The sequence below is a fragment of the Pangasianodon hypophthalmus genome, chromosome 6 (assembly GCF_027358585.1).
Source record: "Pangasianodon hypophthalmus isolate fPanHyp1 chromosome 6, fPanHyp1.pri, whole genome shotgun sequence".
Classification (NCBI taxonomy): domain Eukaryota; kingdom Metazoa; phylum Chordata; class Actinopteri; order Siluriformes; family Pangasiidae; genus Pangasianodon; species Pangasianodon hypophthalmus.
The window spans coordinates 31,019,722-31,031,964 of NC_069715.1; the positions used below are offsets into that span (position 1 = coordinate 31,019,722).

General features: G+C 42.3%; 1 protein-coding gene across 1 annotated transcript; it reads right to left on the reverse strand.

Moving 5' to 3' along the window:
* Positions 1-510: 510 nt before the first annotated feature.
* bmp16 (bone morphogenetic protein 16) lies at positions 511-11,882 on the reverse strand. Its single transcript, XM_034305388.2, has 3 exons — positions 11,284-11,882; positions 4,541-4,872; positions 511-4,036 (listed from the first exon to the last, which is right to left on the reverse strand). The coding sequence occupies exons 2-3, from the start codon at positions 4,863-4,865 to the stop codon at positions 3,102-3,104; spliced, it is 1,260 nt and encodes a 419-aa protein (XP_034161279.2). The 5' UTR covers positions 4,866-4,872; positions 11,284-11,882; the 3' UTR covers positions 511-3,101.
* Positions 11,883-12,243: the final 361 nt, after the last annotated feature.

Below are 12,243 nucleotides of genomic sequence, written 5' to 3' on the forward strand. Positions count from 1 at the left end.
GCGTGAGCGACTTTTAGCTCAGGTGATGAGACAGAGTGTGATGTGGAAGATGCTGAGAATCAAAGTGAGAACTCATTTCCTGTAAGTGTATAATTCTATAAAATTCAGCAGTAATGCTGTTTTTCCATCAGTAGATGAGGTTAGAAATGTCGAGCTCGGTGCTCGGAGTCTTTCAGTGGAACTGGAATGAAATCTTTAAATGTCATTTTCTCAGTTTTTACATTTAGAACTTTACTTGTGATTGAGAAGCATGCTAAAGACAAACAAGTTTCAGTTCAGGAAAACTTTCACAACTATATAAATTAGAGTATAAAGTAATGCATTTTTTTAGCCACGTCACACTTGTCTAGAATTTTGGGTAAAATGTTAGTCATATTGTTTGGTTTTAATTATTATGTTAAAATATTCCATAAGTCTAGAACTGTAATAGAACAGTTGGTAAAAGTCTCCTGTGAGGTTTGAGAAGCTGGTGTAAAGGAACGAGATTCAGCAGACAGACACACACTCGTGTGTGATCAGTTTTCTGTTTATTTTTATTTTCTGCATTTCACATCTTCAGACATTAGACATCATTTCCACAGACGGTTGTGTAAAAGCAGCTCGGAGGCATCGCAGTGGTGAAGCGTTAATCAGGAAATCATCCGGACATTTTAATGACCTGAACATCCTGCACCAGCGGGGAGTTCGACTTTTTTTCCACTTGAAATATTTCACTTTTTTTTTTTTTTTAAAGACAGATGTACGATTTGATGAGAACTGTTTCACTGTTTCACTGTTTCACTGTAACACAATTTCAGGACTGCGTTTGGCGGAACAGATACTTGTACGCTTGTGTGATATTGTAGCTAAACTCGACATGCTGAGACAGCGGTCATTGTTTTATAGCTGGACATTACGGGAAACTACGAAGATTCGACGACTCGGTTTCATACAGAAATGAACACATGACCTTCAGTGTATTTGTGAGGATCTGGAATATTTGTCAAGATTAAATATGTATTTATTATTTAAATAGATACACATACAGATATATATGCTCTCTTAAATTAGATTTACTTTACGATAGTATTTGTTTAGCAACTGTGACGTTTTCTTTGACTGCAAGGTAAATTAACATAACACCATAAATAATAATAATAATAATAATAATAATAATAATAATAATAATAACACGAATACATTCAAACAATAGGATAGTTACTCAAAATTAGTGTCAGGTTTACTAAAATATTTTCTGGTGAGAAGTGCTTGTGTTCCAGTCTTTTCTGTAATTGCACATCCACTGGAAGATTATCTGCGAATAGTGAACTTGACATGTGGCTTCTTTTCAAGTTGAAGTCCATCAAAGCGTCTAGTGTCCTTTATCGAGAAGCTCCATGTTTCCACTGAAGTGACCTGACGCTACTGAGAGGAAGAAGAAGGTGCGAAACAGGAACAGGAAGTACACAACAAGGCAGACAAATAGAGACTGAGACGAATAGAGCTGCAGTCATTTTTACAGCACAGAGCAGGAAGCTGGACGAGCCGTGAGCAGGACAGCACACACACAGAGACATCGTCTTTGTTCAGACAAGCAGCTCAAATCAGATTTTTAACGTGTTTGATGTTACATCATTCAGAAGGTAATGTGTTCTAAACAGACGCAATACAGACTCCAAATAGGAGGTGCACTTTTTTTTTTTAGAAAGTTTGTCAGATGTCAGAAAGCTTCACAGGGCATCTGAGTGAGACTGGAGGAGTGTATCAGGACTGGGATCTCAACAAAAGTTCACGCGAGCTGGAGGTTTTTGTTTTCATGTGGTCACGAGTGAGCAGTCAGATGTGAAGCTCACAGGACGAACAAAGACCACAAACGTTAACACGAGCGTTAATGTGAGCGTTAATGTGAGCGTTAATATGAGTGTGCGGTGCTGTGTGATGTATTTACAGCCTTCACTGATTCATCCTTAGTAACTGCCTAGTCAGTGTCACAGTGGTTTAAATTACACTACTAGTTTGTTTATATTAACTAAACTGGGTTGAGTTTCCCTGAGACACAAAGATCATCACTAAATGGTAGAGCGAGCATCACACTGAACACTCTCTCACCCAGTGAAGATAATGTTAACTTTGCAATGCTTTTGGGAAACTCAGCCCTGGTTAGAAGATATGGCAGGCTACAAAAAAAAACAAAAATGCTAACGCTGTGAGTGGGATTATAAAAGCAGCCCCACACACACATCTCTAGTCAAGAGCGATTAGGTTGAGGAAGCATCAGAGCCGCAATTCACACACCACTGTTCCAGTGTTTTTTAGGGCGGAGTGCTAGAGTTCAAAAAAAAAAAAGAAAAAAATACCTTTCTCTTTAGGCCACACCCACTTTGGGTTTAAACCCAGATACAGATAGGGATAGTGGCGATGTGTTACACCCGTTTGTAAGTGTTTTGAAGGTGTGTATGTGACTGCTGAAGGTTTCTGATTATCTCAGTATAAATCTACATTTCTGTAAAGGTCTACTGTTAAAATCGTGCTGTACAAATAAAAGTGAATTGAATTAAATTAATTTCGTTTTTATTTTTGGGAGGAATTTTGTGTGGATCGCTTGTTGAGATTAGAAATTAGAATCGAGAACAAAAACATAGACTAATGCGATCATGAAGGCAAGTCAAGATACAACACAAGTGTGGGATTATTAAAAAAAAAACAAATGGTGTTTGTATATTAAAACTGGATTTTTGGGAATTTGGGCGGATTGTGTAACGAGGGCGGGATTTTTGGAAGTGGGACTGATTACATATTATCGTCCCAGGCACACTGATTAGCGATTTGATTAGTGATTAGCTACAGCCTTTTAAAATGAACTTCGATGCATTGCGAGCGCACATAAATATATTCAGCCCTGAGAATCTAAAAATTGGATTTAAGAAATAAATCAGATTTGCGCTGCTTTGTGAACAAAGCAATGCACCACTACAAGACAGGAATTTAAAGCTTGGCGCTAGAGGTTTGTGGGAAAGTCCCTAAAGGTTCCTTTAAGGATTTATAGAATGTGATATTTCTTTTTTTTTCATCTGCTTGCTCTTCCAGGTTTTCATGCTTTTTGCCTTTTTATCTATCCCTTGCTACCGGCAGCCGCAGCCCTCCACTACCATATCCTGATAGTTTTTCAGCACCACGTGATCTTCCTGGTCCAGATAAAGGAGTGCGATGGGACTGAGGGCCGTGGGCACACAGCAGGCTCGAGGCACAGCTCCATTAACCGAGTTCAGCAGTGTCTGCACCATGGCGTGGCTGGACGAGTTCATGTGGTCGGCGAGGGGAAAGCGGCACTCACCCAGACAGAAGAAGGCGTCATAACCAGTCGGTGCTACGATCCATTTGTTCCACCCGACGTCTTTGAAGTCCACGTAGAGGGGATGGCGGCGGCATCGAGAGCGAGACAGGCGTTTCAGCTTAGCTGCTCGACCACCGTTATTCCGCTTCACCCGCCTGTCTGTCCACACATCACGCCAGCTTACCTGTGACCCCTGACCTCTGAGGTTTTTAGCCCTGTTACCTCCCCTCCTACCCCTGGGGGTTTTCTTCTTTCCGAAGGGAATGAGAGGTTCACTGCGCCCATCATGGCTGTAAGTGACCAGGAGTGGTCTCTGCCGTGCCCAGCTGTAGTCATCTTCACCTGCAGACCTGCGCACTCTCAAGTGTCCCTCTGAGTCCATGTCCTCCACAGTGTTACTGCTATTATCTGAGGTCACTTCCAAGATAAAGGCCACTTTCCCTGCATCGGACACCTGCTGAAACAGTTCTGCATTCAGAGGAAAGGCCTCCCAAGACCCCGAGGACTCTCTAACTAGCTGTCGTGAATGGAGAAGTTTGGGCTCAGTGTTGCCACCAGAGGCATACAGGCTGACAGTGTGAGGTTTTGAACCCCTGTGTGTTCCTCCACGCAGAAAACGCAGCTCTGCTGAGACCACATTCTCATAGGAAGGAATAGAGGACAGGTTAAAAGCTATATGGATGCTGTCACTCTTCTCAACAGGGCTGTGAAGGTCTGAAGACACTGCAATGGGAGAAAAAAGGAAAAAAGTTTCATTAGAGTCAGGGTTAATTACAGACCAGCCGGACGTCGAGTCCAGAGTCCCAAGCCATAGAGTCAGAGTCGAGTCCAGAGTGTGAAGCTGTAGAATCTGAGTCAAATCTCAACATGTATGAGTCGATAATCCTAGTAGTGTCCGAGTCGAGTCCAGAGTCCTAAGCCATAAAGTCAGAGTTGAGTCAGTAGTCCTAAATCATGGTCTGAGTCCAGAGTCCTAAAAGTGAGTCACCCGATGAAGTTCTGTAATGAACGTTAGTATTCACTTCGAAGTTTGTTTTGAATTCTTTAGTCACAGGTGAGTGATCAGGAAATTTGGGTCAGGTTGTGAGGTATAAGCTATAAGTCTGAATCGAGTCAAACAGAACAGGGCCTCAAGTCCAAGTCAAACAGACTTCCACACATTACTCTATTCTAATAACTGTGAATTAATAAACTAATCAGGCCTCTTCATGTGCCAGCAAGTTTCACCTGCATGGTGGAAGCTGCGGACCGTGTTAGCGCCTTGTACATGCTCCACAGGAAAGCTGAAATCTGGATCTTCTACTAGGTGGTACTGCTGTGTGTGGAAGCGATAGAGGTCCAGGAGATACTGAGGTACCACTGCTCCTGGGCGAGGGTTAGGAGAGGACTGTAGGCCCAGTCGGGTCAAGAGAAGGTTCTGGATGGTCTGGGCCAAACTGGGCTCTAGAGAGATTCCTGGGTTCCCATCAGAGTGAGCGGAATCCCCCTGGTGACCTGACAAGGCTGGAGGTAGCAGCAGGGTCATCAGAACCAGAAGACTAGCAAGGAACATTTTGGACCTAGAAGGAGAGAAGCAGAATATGTGTACTTTAGCAAAAACAAGACTTACTGAGTGTGAATGAAAGAAAGGAAAAAAGGTTCCTCACCAGTTCTTTGTGTGATTAATGCAGCGGGTGTTTATATGATTTAAAATAAATTGCACTTTAATAAAACTAAATGCATGTGTTATTAAGATATTTGATAATTTCATGAAGGGTGCCAATAATTCTGGAATTGGCTGTACATTATAGGCAGCAGAAATGAGTCTGGTATATAATGAGAATCATTTGAAATGTTCAAAATAAGATTATTTTACATATTTACTGTCACACCTGTAGTGCATTATATCCTGAGCAAAAGTAATGGCACCCTACACTGCTGGGTCGCACTCTTCAGTTAACCTCCCAATCCTGATATATTGCGCTGTATCTACAGATTTACAACTTTTGTCTCGCTAGTTACACATAACCATAAAACTGTACCTTGGTATGTTTCTTTTGCAAATTTATTGGTGTTTATTGTAAGTGGCAGTAACTGCAGAAACAGCAGCAGAGGGAAGAGCAGCAGCAGAGCAGAGGATACGGCTGTACGGTTTGATTTAGGACCTCATGTATGTCCTGTTAGTCCAGGTCTCAGTCAGAGAGGTAAATAGGAAAGGAAATTAAAATAACCTGTGATATCTTCTATCTCTATAAGGAGCCTTTGGAGTCATTATTATACTGTGCTTTACTTTCTCTTTAACCGTTGTGCAATGTGGCGTTATCGTGTTGTCAGGTGGAGTTTAGCCACATTTAACACCTCTGTACATCTTTATTGTGACTCTGTTATGGTGACAGCTATAAATTAAATGTGTTTCACAGCATTCGTTCTATCAAACCTCAATTAGCAGGAGAGTTTTATGGTTTTATTGTGTAATATCCACATTAAGAGCTACATACCTGTCACATTATCATGTCAGATTTGATCTGGGAGAAGATAAAGTGCAATGGACCTCAGATTAACCTGGCAATAAAACAAATATACAAACAATGTGTGCTGAACTTTGGTACTATTCGTATCTGTAAATGCCATCGGTGCTAAAACAGCAAACAGTGCTGTAATGATAACAAGCTTCTGATGTCATGGAAGCATAAAATTGTCAAGTCACTGCCACAGCATCCGAGTCTGAGATCAGACGCATATCAGACAGGAATAAAAGCTGTAAAGAGAAAAGTTTCGGCAGGATGTCAAACGATGAGATCAATAATCAACAGCAGAGTCATGGAAATGTTCAGCTGGATTTCTTTTACTCTTTTATTAAACTCTGGACATTTTAATTGGTTTATACAACACAGCTGCTGAATTCTGAACTGTGATTGGTCAGAAGGTGTTGATTAGTTTTCTATAACAGCAGCTCTGACAGTAGTGCAGGTTTATATTAATGCTCTTGTTCTAATATGTTATTGTTTCTATAGCAACAGCTCATTCACAGGGGCGTGTACAGCGGACGCTCCGTGTACACGAATAAAAAATGTGTGTAATTGTTGATATGGTGAAGATTTCTGTAAGGTGAAATATGTTTATTTAACATTTATGGAAGGAGTCTCCAGTGTCAGTGCTTTGTCTTATTAACTTCAAGAGAAGACTGATGAGGGAACGACTGTCACCACGACAACGTGCTTGTTCCACGTAACGTATCAGCTTATGTTCATGTGTAGGTTTTCAAATAATTTCCCAGGAATTGAACTAAGTCTTGATTTGCCCCATTAACCGGCTTCACACTGAAACCCTTCCTGATTAATTAACATTAAATTCCTGGGTTAAAATAGATCTCTTTTGTGTCTCCTTCACTCTCTTTCCTCAGTAAATGTGTGATGATCTCTGGACCATCAGCAGCAGAAAGTCCACACACCTGCAGCATGAAGCAGAGCAACTCGGTGGTTCTCAAAGTGGGGTCTGTGAAGCGTAACCAGAGATTTCTTCTATTTTGTTTTTTTTAAACATTAATGGAAATCACAATTAATAAAGCTTGTATATATTATTGAGTCCATATAGAATCATACACTGGTTCATATAGACTCACAGTATTAGTCTGATTGACTGGTCACTTGGATTTAAACTGTTTAATCCAAACTTTAATAACTCAAAAACAAACCCTAATAAAAAGTCAACTCGACCCTAATGTGTTCGGCTGATAGAAAGTTTTGAAATGTAAATCTGTGATAAATCTCTATGGCTCTAATAAGCAGCCAAAATATTATTGCATGCATTTAAATAATGGGCTTAATATTTGAAGAGTTGAATTATGTTTATAAAATAAATCTGTACAGAGGAGGTCAGAGGAATTTATTTTACTGCTGATGTGGTCCCTGACTGCAAAAAGGTGGAGAACCTCTGGATTAGCCAACGCATAGTTGTGCTGATCTTCACCTGACTGAACCCTCAGACTGAACCGCAGACTGAACATCAGACTGAACCTCAGACTGAACATCAGACTGAGCCTCAGACTGAACCTCAGACTGAACCGCAGACTGAACATCAGACTGAACCTCAGACTGAACATCAGACTGAACCTCAGACTGAACCGCAGACTGAACCGCAGACTGAACATCAGACTGAACCTCAGACTGAACATCAGACTGAACCGCAGACTGAACCTCAGACTGAACCCTCAGACTGAACCGCAGACTGAACATCAGACTGAACCTCAGACTGAACCGCAGACTGAACCGCAGACTGAACCTCAGACTGAACCCTCAGACTGAACCGCAGACTGAACATCAGACTGAGCCTCAGACTGAACCCTCAGACTGAACATCAGACTGAACCTCAGACTGAACATCAGACTGAACATCAGACTGAACATCAGACTGAACCTTCAGACTGAACATCAGACTGAACATCAGACTGAACATCAGACTGAACCTTCAGACTGAACATCAGACTGAACCTCAGACTGAACCTCAGACTGAACCCTCAGACTGAACATCAGACTGAACATCAGACTGAACCTCAGACTGAACATCAGACTGAACCTTCAGACTGAACCTTAGACTGAACCTGACTGAACCTTCAGACTGAACCTCAGACTGAACATCAGACTGAGCCTCAGACTGAACATCAGACTGAACATCAGACTGAACATCAGACTGAGCCTCAGACTGAACATCAGACTGAACCTCAGACTGAACCTCAGACTGAACATCAGACTGAACATCAGACTGAACCTCAGACTGAACATCAGACTGAACATCAGACTGAGCCTCAGACTGAACATCAGACTGAACCTCAGACTGAACCTCAGACTGAACATCAGACTGAACCTCAGACTGAACATCAGACTGAACATCAGACTGAACCTCAGACTGAACATCAGACTGAACATCAGACTGAACATCAGACTGAACCTCAGACTGAACCTGACTGAACCTGACTGCTGTGCTCTTTTCAGTGCTGAAGTCTCTGAGCTCTGCTCTGTTTATGTTCAGAGAGTGAAAGAGAGTCTGACACGCTGATCCCCCGGAGCCGCTTCCTCTGAAGGAACACGAGTTCGGAGTTCAGGGAGTGGAAGAGGTTTCAGGCTGATCCTGGATCAGGAGAAGGAATGACTTGAGCACACACACAGGAGCGAGGCTCGTGCCGGGGCTGTGATGTAGGAATGTGGAGTTTATCACTCGCTGTCTGTGTGCTGTTTCACTTCCCTGCTCTCTTTCAGCTTATCTCTACTCTACTTCCTGTCGGCTGTTTTCCTCTAAAATGGATATATCATTGTTCAAAGGGGACTGCCACACACACACACACACACACACACACAAATAGTTTCTTTTATATTTATGCAGATTTATTCAATAATTAAGGAGTCTCCAGTGTCAGCGCTTTGTAACAGTCAGAGGTAAAGCTGTAACTTTAAGTTTTCCGACGTCTTCAGGACAGAGGAGTTTACGCTTCTTTGCGGTTTCTCAGTAACATGACAATGTGGTTTTTTTGTCTTATTAACTTTAAGAGAGAGAATAAAGAGACGCTGGTGAGGGAACGACTGGTTATAGCTGCTATAACGTAAGTGACAACAGGAACTAACAAGTATGACATTTTCTTTAAAAAATGAAAATTGTAATTGTTGGTAAGTTGCTGTGGTGTAAGAGGAATAAAACACAGGGGATGTGCTGTTAGAGGAAAATAATCAACTTTGGGGAGGTGCAGCTTTTGTTTACAAAAGTAAGATGTTGCTGTTGCTGTAGAAGATGTAGCATTAATCAGCCGGATTTAATAATTATGTCCATGAAAGGACCTCTTTAAAAAAGTGTGTGTGTGTGTGTGTGTGTGTGTGTGGTTTTCAGGGTCTGCTGATTTATCCTTCAATACTCTACTACTTTGTCTGTTCTACTAAAACTTCCTGTAACTTCACACACACACACACACACACACTGTGAACCCATTAAGGAAATGAAATTGTTTACAGCTGCAGTGACGTTATTCATGTGTTCGTAAAGCACTATAAATTTCACATGAATCGATTATAGAGATTATAACAAAGTGCTCGGAGTGTAGAGTACACAGTAAGTAAACACACTCATACACACTCACACACACACACACACACACACACACTGTATATATCTTAGGAGTGTAACACAGTGCCACTATTTGCATCTGTAATTGTATTTGGATTTAAACCTGAAGTGGGCGTGGCCTAAACCAGAAGTTTTTTAAACCCGCAGCAGTAGAAATGTGAGCAGTGTGAGCGTGGGGTGTGAAGTGCGGCTCTGACAGTTCCTCTGCCTCAGCTACATCACTCCGGATCATAATCATAATCCCTCTCAACTACAGATGTCTGTGGGAATGTTTTTATAATCTCACTCACACACTTAGTATTTTTGTTCGTACCTACCCGCCATATTTTCTAATCAATTTAGTTGGTTCTGTTTCCCAAAATATAAACAAACTAGTAGTGTAACAAACTAGTAAACCACCGCGACTCTGACCAGGCAGTTACTAAGGATGAATCAGTGAATGCTGGAAATACATCACACACCACTGCACGCTCATATTAAGTAAAAGCCTCCTGATCTTTTTTTTGCGTCCCGCAGGATCTGAGTCCTGATAAACGTCTGTAGTCTCAACCAGATGCCCTGCGAACCTTTCTGTTAAACTGCCTAAAAAAACGAAAAGTACAGAGAGAGAGAGAGACATAAACATCCTCACAAAGACCAGACACACTGACAGACTGACTGAAACACACACACACGCACACACACACACACACACACGCACACACACACACACACACACACACACACACACACATTGTGATTCTTGCCAAGCTTCATGTCTGTATAGGGTCCGTAGGGACGACTGGAGTAAATCAGACACGACAAACGTACCTGATTATCATTTAACACTATCTCAACCTCCATCAGTGTCCCTTCATGTTGAGGAAAAACTCCAGCATTTTCCAAACTAATCTCTCTGCACTCTCTCTGTGTGTGTGTGTGTGTGTGTGTGTGTGTTTGTCAATCCTTTCAGAGGTGGAACTACTTTTTCAGAGGGAGGAGTTTGTGGTAGTTGTGTGTCTCTGATGGCGTATGGATTCCACAAAACCTTCAGGAAAGTGTAAAGGAGCCGGAGCTACTTTTTACTGTATTGCTGCAGTGTGTGAAAGTTACAGATAAAAGATAAAAGTCCATAAGAACAGCTTTGTGAAGATTTTCTCTCACGTCCGTCTCATCTGAACACCGACACTGTTCCTGTGGAACGGCTGCACGTTTACATTTCTGTTTTACAGTCGAGGGATTTTACACGTTTAAATAAACAATCAGCTGCATTTCCACTTCCATTCTGAGTGAGTTTGGAGTTAACAGGTTTTCACACACACACACACATACACACACACACACACACAGTGGACAGAGATTACCGTAAAATAACAAAGAAGTATTTCTGTAATGTTACAGCTGTTAAATTATTTTGTAAAAAGTTTTATATAAGTCATATATTTATACTGATAACTGATGATAGTTAAAAGCTCTTTGCTGTAGATTTAATTGTAGCTTCGTTGTGATGTTAGTTCTGACCCAGATCTCCACTCCTCACTGTCATCACTAGTTTGTTTACTGAGTAATACGCTTTACAACCTTTGGGAGTTAACAGATGTGTACTTTATGATCACTGTGTGAGGGTTCTGTGTTTAACAGTAAATAAAATAAGAATAAAAATAAAAGGAAGGTTTACAGAAAAGCTGAGGATAGACAGATGTGCTGTAACTCCGCAGGTCACTCGGACTTTCAGAGTTTGTTGAGGAAACGGCTGTGAAGAATGTGAGATGAAAATGTAAATAACTTCCTGATGAACTCTGAGTCCAAGTGAGTCACAACTTATGATCTGTGATTGTAGGATAAGAAAGCAGTGTGTGTGTGTGTGTGTGTGTGTGTGTGTGTGTGTGTGTGTTTACTCACGCCCAGGTGTGGTGGTTGGTCTGCAGAGTCCATGGTTTGTCCTTGAGCTCCAGCGTTACACACCTTCGCCTCTCGTGGACTCGTCAGCGCTGTGGCTCAGCTCTGTGTCTCGCTCAGGGTGTGTGTCGGAGGTCGTGGGGCAGCGCGGGGCTCGACTTCATGCTGAGGCCGAGGATGGAGGGATGATGGATGGACAGACAGACAGGCGGATGGACAGACGGCTGACCTTGTGTGCTCACACACTCATCCTGTTGTCAGCTTTGCATAAAAAATATCCACCGGTGTTCCTCTGTGTGCTGGAGCTCTGCTGCCTTCCTGACCAGCCTGATCCGGACAGCAGAGGAAACCCGAGCAACGAGCATAAACTTTTCACTCGCCGGCAAAATACCCTGGTTTTGTAGCTGCGTCTCTCCTTTCCTCTGTCTCTCTCTTCTCTTTTTCACTCTCCTCCCCCTTTTTCCTCTCTCTCTCTCTCTCTCTCTCTCTCTCTCTCTCTCCAGCTGGTAAACTCAGTTAAACTCTAATTGACTTTCCTGTCCATTCAGATCCTCCCTGATAGTGATGTCACCAACACAGAGGCCCCCTCCGTCACCCTTGGACACACACACGCACACACACACGCACACACACACACACACACACACACACACACACACACACGTACACACACACACGCGCGCACACACACGTACACACACGCGCACACACACAGAGAGAGAGAGAGAGAGATAAGGTCAGGACTGAGTCTCGGATACACACTAAGTAAATCAGGTTGTCAGTTTGCTACTTCACACTTGTCTCCTGTTGTCGGAAACAAGAGTGAGATAAAGTGAGATAAAGCAGGACGCAGTGAGGAGAGCTAAAGAGAGCGAGACAATCAGAACTCATCCGTCTGAGTGTTTACTGTGGACGGAGAAATGACAAACGGAGCAAGTTAACAAGATTAATTCAGTGTCTGAA